A 22,453-nucleotide genomic window follows, 5' to 3' on the forward strand; every position below is an offset into this window, starting at 1 on the left:
GCAAGACACTTCACCTACCGCCTACTGGTGTTGGCCAGAAGGGCCGATGGCGCGATATGGTACCCTCGCTTCTGTCAGTCTGCCCCAGGGCAGCTGTGGCTACAACTGTAGCTTGCCTCCACCAGTGTGTGAATGTGTGTGTGAATGGGTGGATGACTGGGTGTGTAAAGTGCTTTGGGGTTCCTAGGGGGGACTAGTAAAAGCGCTATACAAATACAGGCCATTTACCATTAAATACACAATACACTTACTACTTCATATATCTCACATCATTTGTAACGAGCCACCGAAAGCACCACGTGAAGGCGCGTGGATACCTTCTGTGCGTGAGTGAATGCAACGACTCGGCTGAGCAGCTCCTGTGGAGGTTTGGTGAAGACCATACTTCTCACCCGGTCTGCTGACGAAGTGCAGGGGCATCTGGATTTATAACACGAACTGCTAGTGTCATCATCATCAGCTGTAGCCACTGAAAAGACTAGAAATGGGCGTAATACATTAGATGTACCCTGAAGTAAAAGAGTTAAATGGGCTATTCAGCCTCGTGTAATTTCAGCTAAATCCAGGAGCGTCTTAGAGTCTATCACTTACTGTAAACATAAAAGAAATTCCAGTTTCCATAAAAAATAGCAGACTTGCCGGTGTTCTGAGAAACCATCCTACTCTGACAAAACGTCCTACCCGTATTATAATTTGACGGTGACTTGCGACTAAACCTAACCCTGCCCCTAACCATAACCATAACCATAACCTTAAGAAGTATTCCGGATGGGTGAGAGAAAAAGACGTTAATTCGGCGTTGGTGTTGTGCGCATGCGCCGCGTCTGCGCAGAACCATTGGGTAGGATGTTTTTTCCCAGAACACCGGCTTCTTTGCTGTCCCACCGTGTGTTGTCGTTTTGGTGACGCAACTTCCGTCGACATACAATTGGTAGTCTACAGTTGGATTCGGCGCTCCTATTGGCCCTGAGTCTACAGTGTCTACGGTCACTGAAGACTCCGGGCCAATGAAAAGACGTAACCGTCTACGGCACAGGTGTCGAACTCCAGGCCTCGAGGGCCGGTATCCTGCAGGTTTTAGATGTGTCCTTGATCCAACACAGCTGATTTAAATGGGTAAATGGCCTCCTCAACATGTCTTGAAGTTCTCCAGAGGCCTGGTAATGAACTAATCATTTGATTCAGGGGTGTTGACCCGGGGTGATATCTAAAACCTGCAAGACATCGGCCCTCGAGGCCTGGGGTTCGACACCCCTGGTCTACAGTCACCGTAGACTTTGCACTACCGTAGACTACTGTAGTGCGTCATTCGCACAAGCAATTTTTTGTATGTAAATGCTTTCTATCTACCATTCACCTTCCAATGGACGCACTGGAGATCAACTTGGGGAACGAAACCACCAACCTTTCAGTTAGTAGGTGACCTACTCTATCTCTTGAGCTGCAGCCACCCAGGCGCTTGCAGCACCTAATATTCCCAGGTGAGGTTTAACCTGAGATTCTGTCATTTGGGGCAAAATAAAATAAAGTTATATTTAAAAATCGATTCAGGATTTTAATGAATCGATATCGTGTTATTCAAGCTAGGATCGATTTTCATCAGAAAATCGATAATCAAAACCCACCCCTACTTCTAAGGCTCCTCAAAACTTGAAATTTCCCCCTCTGAGTTTTTACCTTCTTGTTCTAATGTCTGGCCCTCCTCCACCTCATTTCCTGACAGCTCTAAGAACAACTCCACTTCCACAGTTATGAGTAAAATCCTTTCTGTCTCCCGGTCCTTTGTCATTTGTGGATGAAACGATCTAACACTGATATGAGTGTATAGGTGTGCAGAAGCAAGGTTGACAAAAACAAAAGTTAAAATGAGAAGTCTATTTGTCTATTGTTAATATTGTGCCAAACTGAGGAATCTTAACAGTAAAGAACCCATGCTGAGGTTGAGCATGTTATCTTACCCCAAGCAGAAAAAGGGAGAACTTCACTGAACGCTTCTGCTGTATTACACTGTGCTTCAGAGGGTCAATAACTACATGCCTGAACTCACTCATGGTACAAGATTATTTCCATCAAACAATAACTGTCAATGAATTTATACTGCAGCATCAACAAGAACAGTTAAGAGTCACAAAACAATAAACATCTTAAACAGCAACACATATTCCCAAGGCATGATGGGAGCTAACTAGCCACTCCCAACATGCCACAATATGATATTTTAGTAATTACATCTGCTTCTGTCTAATTGCTTCAATATGTAACAAAATTTCCTTTAACGGAAATCCACATAGATTTTGAAAATGTATGACATTATTACATCACAACATTCTGTGATTAAACAACACCTGATACAATATACTCTACTACAGATGATAAAAACAACAAATACATAACAATTTTGTTTTAAAAAAATGCAATATGTTTGTTTTAAACGCAATGCTTCCATTATTCTAAAAAGATAAATAAATAAGTATCATAACTTGTTTTTCCTCTGGGTCACAGGAGGACACCATGTTTCCACAGTAAGCCTATGAGCCATCAAATACCACCTAAAGTCCCTGTGCTGCATGATAAAACAAGTAAACAGTTAGTGAGAGGAAAACGACAAAATCTAGTTGCAACAAGTTAAGACTACATTAGGTCAGACGGATACAGGGAGGAGATGGCCTATACAGGACTAAACGGCATCTCTGAAACTTTAATGTCTCCCAACCTGCTAACGGAAACAAGAAAATCGCTTCAGTTTCCTCGCTCAAGATCAAAGTGAAACTAAAGGTAAAACGTTGCGCTTGCAGTTGATTTTAAACGAAACCTCAGACCACAACCACTTCGGATGTTATCAGTTTGTTCTTTTTATTGTTTCAGCTGCAGTCTCAGCGCTGTTAAAACTTTTGAGTGTAAAGATTAAATATATTTTAAAAAAACATTCAAATATAGTCAACATATAAATTAGATGTGGGGTCACCAAGCATAGTGTAGGTGTCCTAAATTGCATCTAAGAATCTGTATCACTGATGATCATCAGGGAAACACAAAGGGTGCGTTTCAAAAGTATCTTCTATTCCTAACCTTTTTTTTTTCGTTCCCTTCCTTCTCATGGTTCCTACACCTCAATGAAAACTAGGAGAACTGATAAGCCCTCAGGAAAAGAGAAGAACGGTTTGCTGAGAATATGAATGACCTTACAGTCTGACACCGGATTATGAAGGAGGGGCATAGAGGGCCAGATTTACTAATGATATATATGTCAAAGCCTTTACTTGACCAGGCTCAGGGAGGCACAGCCATGTCCCGTGACTGGTTGGGGGTAAGGGGAGGGAGTGTGGAAGAGGCCTGGGAGGAGATCACTCCCAGATCCCAGGCCCCCAGAGGTTCAGTTTCGGGGCCTTTATTGTTCTTACTGTATTTACTTCCTCTTCAACACTTATTGAGCACTTTAAGGACATTTCGTATCACTGCTATGCAGATGATATTCGGTTATATATCTCCTTTAAGCCCCATGATGTTTCCAAGCTACAGATTTTGCACAAGTGCATAGACTCCATTAGATGTTGGATGGCTGGAAACTTTCTTCAACTAAATGAGGAGAAGACTGAAGTTCTTGTTTGTGCTCCTAAAAATTTGTACCTAGTGTTATGGAAAACTTGGGTCCACTTGCTACATTTGCAAAACCGTCTATCAGGAGCCTTGGTGTTAGTATTGACTCAGCTCTGACTTTGGATGCTCATGTAAAATCTTTGGTTCGCTCCTGTTTTTATCACTTGAGAAACCTTGCTAAGCTGAGTCCATTGTATCGCGCTCCGAATTAGAAATTGTCCTTCATGCATTTGTTTCATCTCGTCTGGACTATTGTAATTCTTTGTTTACTTGTTTATATAAAGCCTCTTTGGAGCGTCTACAAGTTGTTCAGAGCGCTGCTGCAAAGCTTCTGACCAAGTCCTCCAAGTTTTCCCATGTCACACCCCTGCTGATTGAGCTGCACTGGCTCCCCGTTAAATTCAGAATCCAGTTTAAGGTTTTGACCTTGACTTTCAGGGCTCTGCATGGACAAGCACCAACATATATAAGTGAACTTTTACATCCATACATTCCCAGCAGGTCCCTGAGGTCATGTGACCAGGGCTTGCTTGCTGTCCAACACACGAGGCTGAAAACAAAAGGCGACAAAGCTTTTGGAATTGTGGCCCCCAGATTGTCGAACTCTCTCCCTTTGAGCCTGAGATCTGTGGACTCAGTGGTCGCTTTTAAAAAACAGCTAAAAACCCATCTTTTTAAACTTGCTTTTGGTTGATTTTTATTTTTAGGTTTTAGCTTCTGTGAAGCACTTTGTGATTTTTATCTTGAAAGGTGCTATATAAATAAAGTTTTACTTACTTACTTACCATCTGCCACTTCATCAGGAGCATCTCCAGGCATTGTAGGGAGGTCATACAGGCACATGGAGGCAACACACAAACACTACTTAGCCTCATTTTGACTTGTTTTAAGGACCTGACATCAAAGTCGAATCAGCCTGTAGTGTGTTTTTCCACTTTCATTTTGAGTGTGACTCCAAATCCAGACCTCCTTGGTTGTTAAATTTGATTTCCGTTGATAATTTTTGTGTGATTTTGTTGTCAGCACATTCAACTATGTAAAGAACAAAGTATTTACAGTTTTTCTCGATTGCTTAAACACTATAACCAGGCTTTTAAACTAAAATTTCAAAACCGTAACGCTATTTTTCAAAAAGCTCACCCATTTCCCTGAACTATAAACACTATTCCCTGCTTTGACACATGAGTCAAATTTGGTGAACTGTTACTGCAAAACTCTACACACAAATCCCTACATTTTTCAGTGCTTACACCATGTAGTCATTTAGAAAGCACTAGCATTCAATAATGTTAACTTAAGTCAGCATAGCTTGAGCTCAATTAGCACACAATTAACCAGGTGGAAACACTAGGAGTCAAAATTTATCACACACCAATCAGAACCTTCGATGGATAGATAAAAGGGCCAAAGTCAGCTCATTCAGGTTTGAAACAATGGATCCAAAGAGATGCAAAGGAAGAGGACGTGGTGGAGAAAGAGGACGTGGTGAAGGAGGAGGACGTGGTGGAGGAAGAGGACATGGTGAAAGAGGAGGACGTGGTGAAAGAGGAGGAGGAGGTGGAGGAAGAGGACGTGGTGAAAGAGGAGGAGGAGGTGGTCTAGGACAACAGGAAGGTGGTGGAGGAGGAGGGAGAGGTGGAGGAGGAGGAGGACGTGGTGAAGGAGGTGGAGGTGGAGAACGACGGCGACAAGGAAGGGGAAGAGCAAGGGCAAGAAGACAGTCAGTCTCGGATGAAATTCGAGCCACTTTAGTTGACCATGTCCTTGTCCATGAGGGAGGCTGGGCAACGAGTACAACCAAATTTGAGTCGCTTCACTGTTGCCTCCATCATCAGAACCTTCAGGGAGGAAAACAGGTAGGTGTACTTGCAGTAAGACTGCTTTGTACAGTAACTTTTAAGTTACTGAACTTATGTTTCTTGAGTTTCAGTATGTTTCCATTATTTTCCTGTAAAAAGAATGTGTGACAGTTACAGTAATGAGTGCTTCTATTTTTGTAGGACACAGAGACGACCACCTGGTGGAGGCAGGTTAAGGCTTTTGTCGGAGGAGCAAGACAGGGAACTTGTAAACATGGTAATTGCAAATAATGTAATCCGCCTGCAAGAGATTCAAAGGAGAGTGATTGAGGATGATCATCTTTTTCGAGGCATAAATGCCATCAGCCTCTCCACAATTAACCGCATCCTCCGAAAGAATCAATTCCGGATGAAACAGGCATACCGAGTCCCTTTCGAACGAAACTCTGACAGAGTGAAAAACCAACGTGTGGAATATGTTCAGGTATGAGTTTTGATACTGTATAAAGTATTGTGTACCATCACAGCATGGCAGTTTATGCTGCCATTTCAGCACTCTTGAACTGTGGTTCAGGGTACCGATTGACTCTACTGTGTTATGTGTTTTGCAGAGAATCTTTGAGATTGAAGGACGGCCTGTTCCCCATGAAATAATCTTTGTGGATGAGGCAGGTTTTAACCTGACCAAAAGAAGGAAAAGGGGGAGGAACATAATTGGCCATCGGGCTATTGTAAATGTCCCTGGTCAGCGTGGAGGGAATGTCACTATGTGCGCAGCCATCAGCCAACGAGGGGTACTCCACCGCCATGCCGTACTAGGACCCTATAACACTATGCTTCTCCTTGCTTTTCTTGATGGTTTAAGACAACATATGTTCCAGCTGGACTACAGGGAACCAGCACAGCCAGAGCAGCCTCACTACGTTGTTGTGTGGGATAACGTCAGCTTCCATCGCGCTGCTCTGGTTCGTGACTGGTTTACCAATAACCCAAAGTTTTCTAATATCTTTCTGCCTGCATACTCTCCCTTTCTAAACCCGATAGAGGAGTTATTTTCGGCATGGCGGTGGAAAGTGTATGACCGAGAACCTTATGTCCGTGTTCACCTCCTTCAGGCCATGGAAGAAGCCTGCCTAGACATATCAGTAGATGCATGCCAGGGGTGGATCAGGCATGCAAGAGGATTTTACCCCCGCTGCCTGGCTAGGGCCAATATAGCCTGTGATGTGGATGAGATTCTCTGGCCTGACCCAGACCAAAGACAAGATGCTGAGGTGGAATAATGTTTTTTGGTGTGTGTTGTACTGTATAGTACATGAATAAAAATGTGCCACTGTACATACATTGGTTGCGTCTTTTGTGTTTATCATGTGAAAAGGTTTTTGAAGGGGAGAACCATAAGCAACCTAATTGTTTTGGAACTATTGTTTTGAATTAATTGTACCAGTGTGCAAAACTCTGTTGTAGTGTGTGTGTTTTGAGGGCTTGTGTTTGATGTCTGAGGGCAAAGTTTGGTTTTTCAGCAAGAGTGAATAGTTTTGAGTGTAGAGCTTCATTTTGACCTGGAAATAGGATGTTTGGGAAATTGAGTGAGATGTTATGGATTTGTGTTTACTGTTGTGAGAATATGAGGCATAGTTTCAAGAAATGTGTTTTAGCAATCGAGAAAAACTGTAATAAGAATATTTCATTCATTCAGATCTGGGATGTCTTATTTTTCCATCCATATTCAGAAGACTGACTAAAATTTAAATAAGTTGGGCAACTTTAGATGTTGTGTTCCGGCACAATGACATGAAACCAGAGATCTATAAATGACAACAATCTACAGGGGTCACTGTGACTCAATGAAACGAATCGTTACAAACAAAACAAAACAAAAACCCACTGCTGCTTTCATCACAACGCCAACATTTCGTTTGTAAAAATTAAATACCCGCACATTTTTATGATTTGTCTAATAGCACAATTCCTTCCTTACTTTTAAGTTTTATTTAACATTCTGACTGTATTTTATATTTTGACTGATTACATTGTTGTTATTTTGTACAGAGGCAGCATTGCAAATAAAAGCAGTGAATGTAAGTTTTTGCATATATATTCACACACGTAGAACCTAAAGCTGGTGCGCCAAAATGTCATACCAGGAGGTCCTTTGAATACAACGGGGAAGCAAGTGAATCAGAAACCCAGAGACCAAACACGTCTAACTGGGAAAAAAAAGTATTCCCAGATGCAGAAAGCAATAACAAAACCTGATTTAAAAGACAAAAAAAAAGAAACTTGCCATAAAATTCGTTGTTCGTTGTACACCAAAATCCCACACATTCCCGCCAGTCCATTGTCCAACAACCCAAGACGAATATTCCTTGTGTGTAAAAGTTAGAGACAGGAACTCCTCTTCTGACGTGGGGACCACCCCAGCCTAGTCCCAGGAGGACGAGGGAAAAAACAAACAAAACACCAATCTCACGCCTCAACAGGTGCCTGCTATTAGCTAAACAGTCCCATGTCCAGCCAGCCCACAATGGATTAGAACAACGTTATATATTTATATAATAAAACAAACAACTAGAAACATGCAATACAAATATCAGAATAAAATCATGCAAATAAAATCAAAACTACACTCACAGGCAAACACTAAAATCAGAATAAAACTAATCATACAGACACAAATAAACATATGTATGTATATATATATATATATATATATATATATATATATATATATATATATATATATATATATATATATATAGGGCTCAGAGAAGAGCTCGAGAGGATGTGGAGGGTGAAGGTAACGGTGGTCCCCGTGGTAATCGGAGCACTAGGTGCGGTGACTCCCAAGCTAGGCGAGTGGCTCCAGCAGATCCCGGGAACAACATCGGAAATCTCTGTCCAGAAGAGCGCAGTCCTGGGAACAGCTAAGATACTGCGCAGGACCCTCAAGCTCCCAGGCCTCTGGTAGAGGACCCGAGCTTGAAGGATAAACCGCCCGCAGGGGCGTGCTGGGTGTTTTTTTTTTTTTTATATATATATATATATGAAAGAAATACAGTCTCTACATTTACAGTTACAAACTGAATCAATGTTTAATTTAATGACTGACTATGTGGACTGTCAGCAGTGAAAGCCACATTCTGCCTGGTGTCTCTCTCTCTCTTCTTCCTGCGCACATTTTCACAGCGCAAAAGATTCAAAAGATGCTTTCGCAAATTCTTTGAGAGCATATATAGCAGAGGGTTCATACAGCAGTGAGAATAGGCAAGCATTTCACTAATATGGTAGGCAACTTCTAACCGTTCCTCTGCCTTGCAACCTTTGGGTTTATAAAGGGAAGTAATTAAAAGCATAATATGGTATGGCCCCCAGCAAATGAAAAAGGCTGCAACAATACACAACAGCACAGCTATAGTCTTGTGCTTCTTTCTATTTAAACCTTGTAAAACTGTCTTGAGGATTGCAGAATAGCAAAAAATAATGATGGCCAGTGGGAGGAAGAATAGCAGTGACACTTGGAGATAATGTCCAAGCTTGTCTTCAGATTCATCATAGCAATAGTTTTCACCATCCAAGTTTTCAAACTTTACTTTTGTTGCATCCGTCAGGGACGCTGAGATGCTGATGATCCAGGCAGCTATACAAGCACCAACTGCACACTTCTTTCTTAGAGCACGATTATTTTTCCAGTTTGGCAGCACCACCCTAATGAAACGTGCCACTGTCATGGCAGTCAGCAGAATGACACTGCTGTACAAACCAACAAAGAATGCAGCAGTCATGAATTTGCAGATAAAGTCCCCAAAGACCCAGTGGTGTAGGTGATGAACAGCCCAAAATGGAAGTGTGATGGTGAAGATCAAATCAGAGCAGGCCAGGTTCAGGATGAAAATATTTGTGATACTTTTCAGGCCCTCGTAGATGAAAAGAACACATAAGAGGAGGCTGTTGCCTATGATACTGAGGATGAAGATCAAAATGAAAAGGGGTCCAGTGATGGTGGGAGCATTAGTATCACACATGTATTCAGCATCATTACTCAGTCCAGATGTGACGCTTGCCATTTTCAGTTTTCTGGAAAAAAATAAAACATACATACAAAATAAAATGCAACCAAACACAATCACAATTCTCTAAAATGACAGAAACTGTTGATTTTGTTTCTAGTTTTAGTATAACAGATAAAACCAAAGGGATTAAAGTACCCAATTTTTGAAAAAAACACTGATGAAGATTAAGATGAAGAAAGTCCCAGTAAAAATTGGAAATTCAACTCTACAAATGTGATGTACAGGATCCCTCACTCCATCATTAGCTGTCATGTTGTTTTCCATTTTTAATTTTCTATAATTAAACACATTAGCTTAGCAAATCTGCCTTAAATGAGAGAAACATGTACTTTAGTTTTTGTATAGTAGTAAAGCATGAAGCGTAATTAAGTACCAAATTCAGAGTATAACTATTACTGATAAACTTACCGTAAGCATCAGTTGTCATGTCTTCTGTTGAATTTCAGTGTGACGAAAAAGCTGTGATGTTTTTGGAGATTAAAAAACAAGAAGAGACGCCGTGTTACAAAAACCATGTCATGTCCCGTCATCTCATGAAAAAACAAAATCACTTGAGCAACCTTTTTCCTTCCCCACATGATGCAATATGAAAACAATCACCGCTTTTTTTTTTTTTACATTTGGCCTGAACATACAGGTTGTGCACTGAGCGTGAGAGCAAGAGATGCTATAGGCTGATATAGCAGCAGTTCAACCATTTAAGCAAGGCAACAGTAAAAAAAAATAAAAATAAGCCGAACAACAACACCCAATATATTTTCTGTTAAATTTATGCAGCTTGCAAGTGCAGTCAGTATAGAAATATAACTGCAAAGACTCCAAAATGATACTGTGCATAATGTTAGGCTGTTTTCAGAGCCACTTCTGTGAAATAAGTCACAAACTAAGTATCAGATATCAGTCCTCTTGTTCAGGAAACTGTGGTTGCATTTAATTTAACTGTCGTAATTTGCAAGACATGCAGACTGAATATTGAATGGATAACCAATATGCAGACATGCAGAGGTAGAGTGAGGTAAATTTTAAAGCAAGCTATTAATTTCCAGCCTGTTGAAATCCAAAAAGGCAAAAGCCAAAATGGCAAAAAACACAATCCAAAACAGTGAAACTGAAACTACAGCTACCAAAACCTAAAATTAAAGAAATACACAGACTGAAATATTTAACTACAGAAAACACACCGGAGATACCAAAAAAAATGAGGCATGAGGCAGATTTTGAAATACAATCAGACATTCTGACATGAGAAAAAGGGGAGACAGCGACTAAATGGGTGATTATATGAGTGGAGACGGCCGAACAAGACAGCAGAAGAAGTCATGGCTGCAAAACTAGAAGCAAAAGCATAAGGAATTCATAAAGGAACATGGAAAACAGACACATGACTGGACTAAATACAAAAGACTAGACACAAGAGGAAGGGACACTCAGGTAAAAACTAAACTCTGAAGAAAATGAGAACTAGGCACAGAAATACACAAACGAATACATAAAGTAAATATAAACATTATAAACAACTCAATAACTGGGTAAACTAACAGGAGCTTCCTCAGCAACAAGCTATTTTACTTATAAAAATGTTACATTATAATATCTTAAAATGATCAAGGCTTCTTGGTAACCGTATTCCAACATGCAGATCACACGCTCTCATTAGGATGTTAATGCACGAGTGAGGTCAGTCATGGTGCTCATAGTTTACATAACCAAAACTCAGTAATTTTGGCTGAATTAAAGGTTTATTTCATGCATCTATTTAACTATTATTAAACATTGTTAGTGGGTTTTAATGGCACTGAAAACCTACTTTTATACTAGGTTTTTTGTTCTTTTTTGTTTGATTTGTTTTGTTTTTCTTTTCTCACCTTTCTGCCTCATACGGATCCAAACCGGTTACCTTGGATTTCTCTGTTTTTCATCCAATAAGAAGAATTGCCTCAATAATTCAACGTAGTGACGTCCTCCTCATCAGTAGAAGATAAACGGTGGAAAATAGCACACTGTTGCTGTGTCTCAGTTCAGGGGCTGCATCTTTCGGAGGCCACATTTCAAGGCCGATTATGTCACAGAAAGGCGACGAAGGCTGTCCCAATTCGAACGCTGCTCCAAATGTGGCCGACAAATGCGTCCTTCATTTCGCTGCACTTGAACGATGGGTCGGGTGTATCCTTCGTGGTCCAACCTATCCCAGAATTTTCTGGGACAGGTTTTTCCCATATTTTTAGGTGAGAATGTAGCTGTGTAAACTTCAAATATCTGCTCAGTTTATCGAGACATCACATATTTGCAAAAGTGCTCTGACGTTTTCGGAATTACCCACCAACTCGATAGCTGACCAGGTGGTCAAGGTTCAATAGAGCCGGCTAACACCGGACTCCCGGCACATCGTTTTCAGACCCCGCGGGGTCTCTTGCTACTCGGGTTAAACATGATATATAAGTCACTAAGATAACTTTAAAATTGTATTGTTTGGCTTTTTTCAGTGTTTTATTTGTTTGCGAGTAAATCGGTTTGGCTGAGATTAAAGTTACAGTTTTTATACAGCTGAATAAACATCAAACAGAAAACTGATTAAACAAAAGTGTGAGATGGTCGAGAATTTACTCCATTGTCCTGTTATATTTTAGATAACAAGGAGCAGACGGCTGGGTTTATTAAACTCCACCGAGACAGCGGTGATGCAAATCTGAAGGCTAGTCGGTCCCATTTCAGAGGTCTTTGAAGGACCCGGCCTTCACGGTCTATGTGGGCCGGGTCCTCCAAAGGATGCAACTCCTGAACTGAGGCACAGCTAATATGTCTGGGTGCCCAGGATTTCTTCCTCCATAAAGTAATCTAGCAAATCACCAAGTGATAATCAGTGGACAGCTCATGTCTTCACTTAACACTAAGCTCGTGAGTTTTGAAAACCTACCTGTTACGACGACAGAGTAATTTGCTTGTATATCTAACAAAATTTTAGCAACCTAAAAAGTCTAAGTTGTATGAATTTATTAGGAATCATTTTTAATGAAATTAGGATATGAAAATAACCACAATATACCATGTGAGGAAAATATCTCAATTTGAAAATTTGAACCATGGGAAAAAAACATGGAAATAAAATCTGTAGCTTTGTGCTAGTTTAATTTTAGTATGTTTGTCTCCTGTTTTATGCCTTAGAAATGTCATTAACCCATATCAGTTTGATGATCTGTGTTTGATGTTATGTTTTTGCATTTATGTGTATTAATATCATGTTTACATATTTTCAGCAAGAAATACTTTCCTTCCAAAAGGATACTGGGGTTTCTGCCTTTTTATTTATTCTAATTTTAGATACCCTCATGCTTTACACAAAAAAACAGAACAAAAGTTACATTTGTTTTTGAGTCTGTTTCAGTTAGTAAAAAAATATATAAAATAAACAAAGATTTTATTGTTTATTTTCAGTGTAAAGAAAAAAGAGGATGTTGCTCAAGTCACCATATGGGTTTTGTATAGCTGGCACAATAGACAGTTATTTCCCAGGATTATTTTGATGAAGCTTCATTTTTCATGTGAAAACAAGTTAATTTAAACCGTTTTTTTCATGATGTCGTTTTTGGGTTTTTTGTGTAATCTCTGACTTAGTGGGAAACAAAAACAGGAACTAATAAATTTCAAAAGAACATCCATTTCACAGCATTTTCACAACAGTGAAATTTAATGGAAGACTTGACAGTTGTTTTTTGAAGTAAGTTGTTGTGTCTGTTTTCTGAAATTTGGTACTTTATTAGTCCTTTTGGTGTGATATATGTGAAAGATCCACAACAGACCCAAACGCATTTTCATGCTTTTCAGCTCACTGTCGACCACATACCAACAACAACCACAACATGACCTAGTTCGGTCTATTTATGCCGGTGAGGTGTGTGTGTTGACACCGCTCACCTCCCCCACAGCTGCACCGCACACAAAGCTCTGCCACAATATAATATACAAAATAGAACCAAAATCAACAGTTTCTGTCATTTTAGAGAAAACTGCTCAATCATTGTGTTCAATTGTGTTTTAATTTCATATTTACCAGAAAATTCAAAATGGCAAACTTCACATCCACTGATGACAAAGTGAGTGATCATGCTGTATACATTTGTTATGCAAGTTTTGCAAGGTTTTGCTAAGCCTCGCAAAACCGTCTTGAGGGTGGCAGAGAGGTACAGGATTATAGCTCTGCTTTTATTGTCACATCACATGTTCTGGTACACTGGTACAGCACATATGAGTGAAATGCTTGTGTGCAAGCTTCACAAGCAACAGAGGTGTGATACAATAAACATAAGACACAACTAAATGTAAGAGCAGGAATGTCAGAATTTTAAGAATAAATATATGTACAAATATAAGAATGTATGCACATTACTAGATATTTATACTAATTATATATATACAAATAAAATAAAATAAAATATACAGAGGTCAGCAGTTGAATATTGTGCAAAAGAAATTGCATAGATGTATGCATAATGTCAAAGTTGCCTGATGGAAAAAGCTGTCTCTCAGTCTGCTGGTTCGGGACCGGATACTCCAGTACTTCCTGGCTGACGGAAATAGTTTGAACAGTTTGTGGCTGGGGTGACTGGAGTCTTTGATGATCCTCCCTGCTTTCCTCAGGCACCACTTTTTGTAGATGTCCTGGAGGGAGGGAAGCTCACCTTCAATTATCCGTTCAGAGTACCGCACCACTCTCTGGAGGGTGGTGCAACACTCTATTATTGCAGCCTTTTTCATTTGCTGGGGGCCATACCATATTTGGCTTTTAATCACCTCTTTCTATATACCCAAAGATTGTAAGGCACAGGAATACTAGCATATCGCTTACAATATTTGTGAAAAACATACGTATTCTCATTGCTGGGTAAAACCTCTGATGTGTATGCTCTCGCAGAAGTTGTGAAAGCATCTGTTGAATCATTTGCGCAGTGAAAATGTGTGCAGGAAGAACAGAGAGACAGACACTGGTCAGACTGTAGATTTCACTGCACAGAGATCTGCCGTTCAGTTGGAATTGCACAACCTTCCATTAAACAGCCACTTGTTAAATTAAATGTTGATTCAGTCTGTAAATACTTTCATACAATACACTTTGTATTTATTTAATGTCACAACTTTTGCATAATCGCTTGAAGTCATCCATTTCTATTTTTCACTTTTTAATGCTTCAAGTCAAAGTTTTGTACAGCTAAAGATGTGCATTTTAATGTTGCACTACTGTTCCTGGAGATAATAAAATGCTGTCAAAATCCTATGAAGCTGTTTTTATTTTTCTCTTTTCTTTGAAATCTGTGACATGTGACTTTAGGTTAGACTGAAAAATATTCCATTGTCATCGGTCACCGAGGAAAAACATTGAGTAATACCTAGAGTGAAATGGACTCCACACACAAGCATTTGTTGTCACAGGATCACAGCAGACTCATTTCATATTTGATGCCATTTGACACGGCCCACTTAATTAAAATTGCATTTAATCTTCTGATTTTTATGGCTATACTTATTTATTTATATTTATTTATTTTTACAACTGTATATATTTGTACCAAATGCATTTATTTAATTCGTTGGGTTACATGAACTTGACCACATCAGTGATGTGATCGTGACACCAGCTTCGGCTCCGCCCACTGAAGAGGACGCCATATTTTTTTGAGGTCTCTGCAGACAAATATGAAGGCTGAACCACGGTAACATAATAATGCAAACACATGGCAGTGAAGATCGCTAAGGTGGTGTACAGTACAGTACAGTACAACACAGGGGAGCATGATTTCAGAAATAATAGTGCAAAAGCAACCTAAAAACTAGATAACCAAACTAAAACCTGACATTACAAAGAATAGGTGTAGAGGAATTACAGCTATAATAAGAACCAAACCCTGGAACACAAACAAGTGTGACCAGAATCAGAGTCTTGGTGAAAAAAGGGGTGAGTGTAAAAGCGACGCTCTTGAATTACCGGTCAATCTACGTCCCTACGCTCACCTATGCTCACGAGCTTTGGGTAGTGACTGAAGCCAAGTCAAGCCAAGTCAAGAAAGCCTTTATTTGTCACATGCAAGTTGCCCTGCAGCGAAATGGGCAACTTGCTACGCGGGCATTTGGAACGAAGAGTCTAAACACAGTTTGTTATCAGGGGAGAAATTGTTTCTTATGTTCAGCTCCAGCCTTGAGACCACAGCTGGCGCCGATATGGTAGCCGCATGAAATAATGGTGGTGTTCTTGCTATAGTGTGAACCATGGCATGTCAATTTTACAGTCGATCTAATGTCCATCACTGGTTCCTCGCCATTCCCATTGGAGAGCAAGCTTCTCCAAGATGTCATCCGTGCTGCATCTAATGAGTCCATTCTGAGAAGCCACGGCTCGCTCCATCATTCCAATCAACATAGCAGGCAGCCTTGTGGGGATTTGAACAGCTGTTTCCGCTTTCTTTACTCTTCGATAAGCCAGTGCCAAGCCAGTGCCAAGCCAGTGCCAAGCCAGTGCCAAGCCAGTGCCAAGCCAGTGCCAAGCCAGTGCCAAGCCAGTGCCGATCAGCAAGAACCCTGTTATCATGATTCCAAAAAGGTAGATGTCATTTATTTATTTATTTATTTATTTAGGACAGTGCATGTTAATGAACATAAATGTAAAAAAAAAATTACATGAATGTAAACATACCAGATTATAGCCAAGGGCTAATTTCCATCTGTTGTCCTTAAGCATAAAAAATAGACATAATAATTCATAAAAATTCATCATTCATTCATAATAAAAACTCCATCACCAAACTTACACATACACACCATTCTGTTCCCAAATAAAACATTAAAACTATACAACTCATACATGATCACACACTTGATTTGTCCATAACAAGTTTTTAACCTTTGCGTTAAACAAATTGAGTGTAGAGCATTCTCTAATGGGTTGAGGAAGACTGTTCCACAGATGGCCTCCCTTGACAGAGAGGACGTTCTGCCCAAATGCTGTCCGTCTGTGGGGTATAAACAAGTGGGAAGTCGGTTTTTTGTCAAGTAGTTTTAAACTTCTTTTATAAATATTTTCAATAGTTTTAAGTGTTGTTGGACAAGCAAGTGACCAGGATGTCAAACAATAGTCCATATGAGAGATCATCCTTGAGTAAAAATACGTTTTTGCAACATTCATATTTAAATTATTACGTATATGATTAAAATTTCGATTATTAAATTTAAGTACCTGGGACACTTTATTTATGTGACTCTTGAAGGATAATGTTGGGTCTAGAATGACCCCAAGATATTTAAATTCTGGAGCTAATTCAAGCTCTACTCCATCCAGGAATATGTTTGACTGCTTCAAGTTTAAGGGGCGTTTTGAAAAATACATGCAGACAGTTTTTGAGGTGTTCAACATTAGGCATGAGTCCTCCAGCCAGATATGCATTAATGCTAAAGCAGTTGTAAGATCTTTTGCCACCTGCTGGACACTATTTTCTTGCATATATATAACTGTATCATCCGCATACATTTGAGCAAATATATTTGGACAGACTTCAGGTAAGTTATTGATAAAAAGAGAGAACAATAAGGGCCCAAGAACAGATCCTTGAGGAACCCCTGTATCACAGTCTAAATATGGAGATTTAACCCCATCCAACACCACACACCGTTTCCTGTGTGAGAGATATGAGGCAAACCACTGAAGAGCCTGACTGGAGATATTAAACTGAGTCCATCTGGACAACAATATCTGATGGTTTACAGAGTAGAAAGCCTTCTTCAGATCTAAAAATACAGCTCCAACACAGGGACTCTTGTCCAGCAAGCTCTTCAAGTTCTCCACTAACATACACAGGGCAGTATCTGTGGAGTGACTATTAGTGTCTATCCAGAGTTAGACCTGTTTTCAGGAACTGCTTTAGTAATTGATCTCTTGTTTTCATTTAATTCTTGCACTCTTTGTTTAACCAGGGCAAATTAGATGTTGTCTTTATTTTTTGTCGACTTCTAATGGAGTATGTTGATATAACATCCTTAACAATGTCAGTGAAGTGACTGCTGCAGAATTGTGGATCATCACTACACAATAAAGGCTCCCAGTTAACTGATGCTAATGCTTCTGCTACATTTTGTCGCTAACTTCTTGGTATAAATTCATAAAAGGATCTCCTGTTAGATGAACTTTGAAAGTCATTCTTAACCCGTGATTTTATAAGTTTTCTAGAACATAATATAAAATTGTGGTCTGAAATACCAGTGATAAAATTATAAGATTTAATAATTCGCTCGGGCTTATTACTGAAAACCAGATCTATTTTAGTTTTAGAGTGTCTTGTTATTCTTGTGGGTTGTTCAATGTGTTGAGTAAAGTTCAAAGTCTCCATTATGTCCTTGAGTGTTTTTGTGTCCTTTTCACAGTCCCAGTTGACATTAAAATCTCCCATTACAATTATTTCATTAGACTTATTATTTATAGTATGATATTTAAGTAATATCTGTAGTTGTTCATAAAAAATATTCTTTGCGGAAGGAGGGCGATATAAACAGATCAACGTAAATGACATTTCTGGGGAAAGAGTGATTTTAACAGAAATATGTTCTATTTCGACATCTATTGGTGAACTAAGTAAAGAGCAATCCAGGTGTAACATGTTTTGTTTCATCAAGTTCCTCCACTTATCTGCATACTGATCAAGAGCCTTTTCCTGTTGTTCAAGTTTACCAATTTTAGTATGTTCTTCTACTTTTTATGCTCTACAAAGAATTAGAGATATCATACATTTACATCATTTTGATTATCTGTGTTTGTTTTTGTCAATGGAAAATTGTACTTAGTAGTCAGTATAAGCTTTTAATGATATAAGTTTACATGTGATAGAATACTGCATGATGACCTTTTTATTACTTAGAACTGATTGTTCTTTATAAAACTTGTTCTGATATTTTTATCTGAATCTTCCCACAGCGATAGTAAGAAGCTGAACAAGCAGTTCTGAACTCTTACCAGGAAAAAGAGCTGCTTCCCACATTCCACACACACACACACACACACACACACACACACACACACACAAACACACACACACACACAATCACATATGCACATGCTCACGTACCAACATCCCACTGAACAACTTTTCTTGTGTATAAATAAAGACAAGTGCAAGAACAGAGCGCTGATCACAGGGCCCCCACTCTCGTGTGAGCGCTCTGTGAGTGCCCTTACAAGTAAAATCTGCAGCGTGTGTGTGTCTTCACTCTCTGACTCTCAGCTGAAGAAGTGTCTTTTAGAATAAATCTCTTGACAGTTTTATATGTATTTATATTATGTCTACATTTTTTTCCAGCAAGAAATAGTTTCTTCCTAACAGTACTAGGGTTTCTGCTTCTTTTCTCATTTTTTATCAGCAGTATCCTCATGCTTAAAAAAACACAAAACAGAACAAAAGGTTTTTTTAGTCTGTTTCAATTACACAGCTAAAACAAATGAAGTAAAATAAACATGTGTTTTATTGTTCATTTTCAGTGTATAGAAAAAGAAGAGGTTGCTCACGTCATGATGTGGTTTTTGGTAGGGCGGCGCTCTAGCTCAAGAACATGACAAACTTTAAGATATCTCAGGATCATCACAGGTTTTTCACCACAGTGCAATTCAGCAGAAGACCTGAGTTTGAGGTAAGTTCAGAGAAATGCAATATGGATGTAGGCAGTTATTTGTTAGGTTTAAATTTGGTGACTTTTTTTGTTTCATGATGTGGTTTTTATTAAGGCAGAATCTCTGAACTAATGTGAAACAAAAGGAGGAACTGTTAGTTTTCAAGAGAACACCCTACAGCTTTTACACAACAATAAAATTCAGCGGAAGACTTGAAAGTTGATGTTTGTGGTAAGTTGCTGGGTTTTTTTTTGAAATTGGGTACTTTAATCCCTTTGGTTTTATCTGTTATACAAAAACTAGAAACAAAATCAACAGTTTCTGTCATTTTAGAGAAATTGTGATTGTGTTTAGTTGCATTTTATTTTGTATGTATGTTTTATTTTTTTCCAGAAAACTGAAAATGGCAAATGTCACATCTGGACTGAGTAATGATGCTGTGTTTGTTTTCTGAAATTTGATACTTTTTTAGTCACTTTGGTTTTATATAATATACAAAAATTAGAACCAAAATCAACAGTTTCTGTCACTTTAGAGAAAACTGCTCAGTCATTGTGTTTGATTGCATTTTATTTTATATGTATGTTTTCCAGAAGATTGAAAATGGCAAACTTCACATCCACATCCAGAACGAGTGGTCTTGTTGAATACATGTGTGATACTAATGTTCCCACCATCACTGGTCCCCTTTTCATCTTGATCTTCATCCTCAGTATCATAGGCAACAGCCTCCTCTTATGTGTTGTCTTCATCTACGAAAATCTGAAAAGTATCACAAATATTTTCATCCTGAACCTGGCCTGCTCTGATTTAATCTTCACCATCACACTTCCATTCTGGGCTGTTGATCACCTACACAACTGGGTCTTTGGGGACTTTGTCTGCAAAGTTATCACTGCTGGATTCGCTGTTGGTTTGTACAGCAGTGTCATTCTGCTGACTGCTATGACAGTGGATCGTTTCATTACTGTGGTGCTGCACAACTGGCCGATCAGCCATGGCAGAGTGAAGAAGTGTGCAATTGGTACCTGTATAGCTGCCTGGGTCATCAGCATCTTAGCGTCCCTGAGTGATGCAATGAAAGTAAAGGTTGAAAGCTGGGAAGGTAAAAACTATTGCTATGATGAATCTGAAGACACGCTTGGACAGTATCTACAAGTGTCACTGCTATTCTTCCTCCCATTTGCCATCATTATTTTCTGCTACTCTGCCATCCTCAAGACAGTTTTGCAAGGTTTAAACAGAAGGAAGTTCAGGACTGTGGCTGTGCTGTTGTGTATTGTTGCAGCCTTTTTCATTTGCTGGGGGCCATACCATATTATGCTTTTAATCAAGTCTCTCAATACAAACAATGATTGTAAGGTACTGAAACGGTTAGCAGTTGCCTACCATATCTGTGAAATGCTTGCCTATTCTCACTGCTGTATGAACCCTCTGCTATATATGCTCTCGCAGAAGTTGCGAAAGCATCTGTTGAGTCTTTTGCGCTGTGAAAAAGTGAACAGGAAGAAGAGAGAGAGAAGCACCAGCCTGAACATTTCACAACAATTCACACTGCAGAGCTCTGCTGTTTAGATGGAACTGCACAACTATCCATTTAACAGTCACTAATAAAATTAAACCTTGATTCAGGCTGATACAGTCATAGTACTTTGATGTGTAAGTGTATTAACTCATTCATTGAGGCAAACAGAGAGCAGCATTTAGAGTGTCATGGACTGTAAAAGTAACGATATCTGGTGTATTTTTCCTTTTACCTTCAGGCTGGAAATATGTTCATACAACATCGTTTCTACTCATTTAATTTCATATCTTTTGCATAATTCCTTGAAATGAAACAGAATATTAAATAAAACTTGAAAATATGCAATGAATTATACAACTTTGTATTTAAAATATTTGATGTGACTTTTTCATTGTGTCACAGTGATCCTGGTAGACTCATTTCATATTTCATTTCTAAATCTTCTTTAAAAAATTGCATTTAATCTTCTGATTTTTATTCCATTCACCTTTTCTAATATATTTTATTTATTTAAACCTCCTAAGGTCCAACAATAAATTTTTGTCCTGTGTCTGTGATGTGAGTCTGAGTCTATGCAGTAAAAGTCTGAGTACCTCACATTTTCAGCCAATGTCCACGGTCCAGAGCAGGAAGGTGAAGGCTCAGAGGAGGACATATCAGCTTTTGAGTGGCCTGAGTGGGGAGCTACCATTAATAATAAGAAGAACTGTTTAATGCAGGGCTCTGAAGTTTAGACATTACACATAGAAATGACATAGACATTATGAGCTTTTGGTGTCTTTATTTTGCCCTTTATCGGGCTCTTCAGAGCCCGGTTTGTCCTCTGTCTGAATTTTTACCTTCTTGCTCTAATGTCTGGCTCTCCTCCACCTAATCTCCTGACAGCTCTATACGTACTACGGTTACATTAAGAAAAAAAAGAGTGACATTTTAAACTTAAACTTAAAATAGTATTTTGAGAAAAGAAGTCGAAATGTGGAGATTTCAGGTGTCATTTCAAGCCAAAAGACTGCTATACCTTTACAAAATGTTTAGATGAGGTAGGTAAACAAACGGATCAGCTGTCATATCATGTTTATGTTGTAGAACATGCGTCCTTTGTTTTACAATAGGGCGTAACCCTAATGTGTTGAACTCAATTTTAATACTCCTTGCTGAGAAAAGCATGAACTTGTAAGATCCCAAACTTTCCCCAGAACAGCCTGGAAAGCAACATTTTCATGTATTTCGCAACTTAAACCACTTCACAATATTCTGTCCATGCTTGGCATTAGCAAAAGTTCTTTACAAATAAAATTAGAGAAAAAATTACTCAAAATCATCTCACAGAGGCCAATATGAGGCCAGAAACTAACATAGATTAGCAGATACTCTGGCAAAGGCTGGTAGAGAACGCTGGTCTTAACTACAGCTGGTCTGATTAGCTTCAGGTGGGAATCCTGGGAGGAGCAATGAAGGCTCCACCCAGAGGAGGCACTGTGGAAAATTATCCGGTCTTTAAGTGATGACATGATGAATCCTGCTTTCGGGTACAAACTACTCTGCGTTTAATAAGGCTGTTCTGTTTTTAACATGTTTTAATTCTTTTTATCTTGTTCTATTTAATCTCAGCAAGCCCCAAAAAACAGTCAGTGATCACTGTCTGCCTCTCTTGGTTTTTATTATCACTATTCATTTTAAAGCTCTGTTTTTAAAACTTTACGATGTAACTAAAGACCAGGCAATGCAGCAGTATATTAATGCCTAAACTGATATTGTGGATAGATTATCTCAGTTGTTCTCCTGACTGAAGTTTGGTCCGTTTGCAGCATCCTGCCAT

At 39.1% G+C, this 22,453-nt stretch overlaps 3 protein-coding genes across 3 annotated transcripts; 2 read left to right on the forward strand and 1 right to left on the reverse strand.

Annotated features, from left to right (window-relative positions):
• The first annotated feature begins 5,330 nt into the window (after positions 1-5,330).
• LOC146553433 (uncharacterized) lies at positions 5,331-6,717 on the forward strand. Its single transcript, XM_085255925.1, has 3 exons — positions 5,331-5,453; positions 5,598-5,880; positions 6,008-6,717. Exons 1-3 carry the CDS (start codon positions 5,356-5,358, stop codon positions 6,677-6,679), a joined length of 1,053 nt encoding a protein of 350 aa, XP_085112051.1. The 5' UTR covers positions 5,331-5,355; the 3' UTR covers positions 6,680-6,717.
• Positions 6,718-8,161: 1,444 nt separating this feature from the next.
• LOC146553434 (chemokine XC receptor 1-like) lies at positions 8,162-9,998 on the reverse strand. Its single transcript, XM_085254581.1, has 2 exons — positions 9,878-9,998; positions 8,162-9,473 (listed from the first exon to the last, which is right to left on the reverse strand). The coding sequence occupies exon 2, from the start codon at positions 9,461-9,463 to the stop codon at positions 8,492-8,494; it is 972 nt and encodes a 323-aa protein (XP_085110707.1). The 5' UTR covers positions 9,464-9,473; positions 9,878-9,998; the 3' UTR covers positions 8,162-8,491.
• Positions 9,999-18,995: 8,997 nt separating this feature from the next.
• LOC146553435 (chemokine XC receptor 1-like) lies at positions 18,996-21,112 on the forward strand. Its single transcript, XM_085254049.1, has 2 exons — positions 18,996-19,129; positions 19,224-21,112. The coding sequence occupies exon 2, from the start codon at positions 19,692-19,694 to the stop codon at positions 20,682-20,684; it is 993 nt and encodes a 330-aa protein (XP_085110175.1). The 5' UTR covers positions 18,996-19,129; positions 19,224-19,691; the 3' UTR covers positions 20,685-21,112.
• The last annotated feature ends 1,341 nt before the right edge of the window (positions 21,113-22,453 follow it).

The sequence above is a fragment of the Mchenga conophoros genome, linkage group LG18, assembly GCF_057382185.1.
Source record: "Mchenga conophoros isolate Kocher_MC1m ecotype Shallow Benthic linkage group LG18, M_conophoros_male_GT1.1, whole genome shotgun sequence".
NCBI lineage: Eukaryota > Metazoa > Chordata > Actinopteri > Cichliformes > Cichlidae > Mchenga > Mchenga conophoros.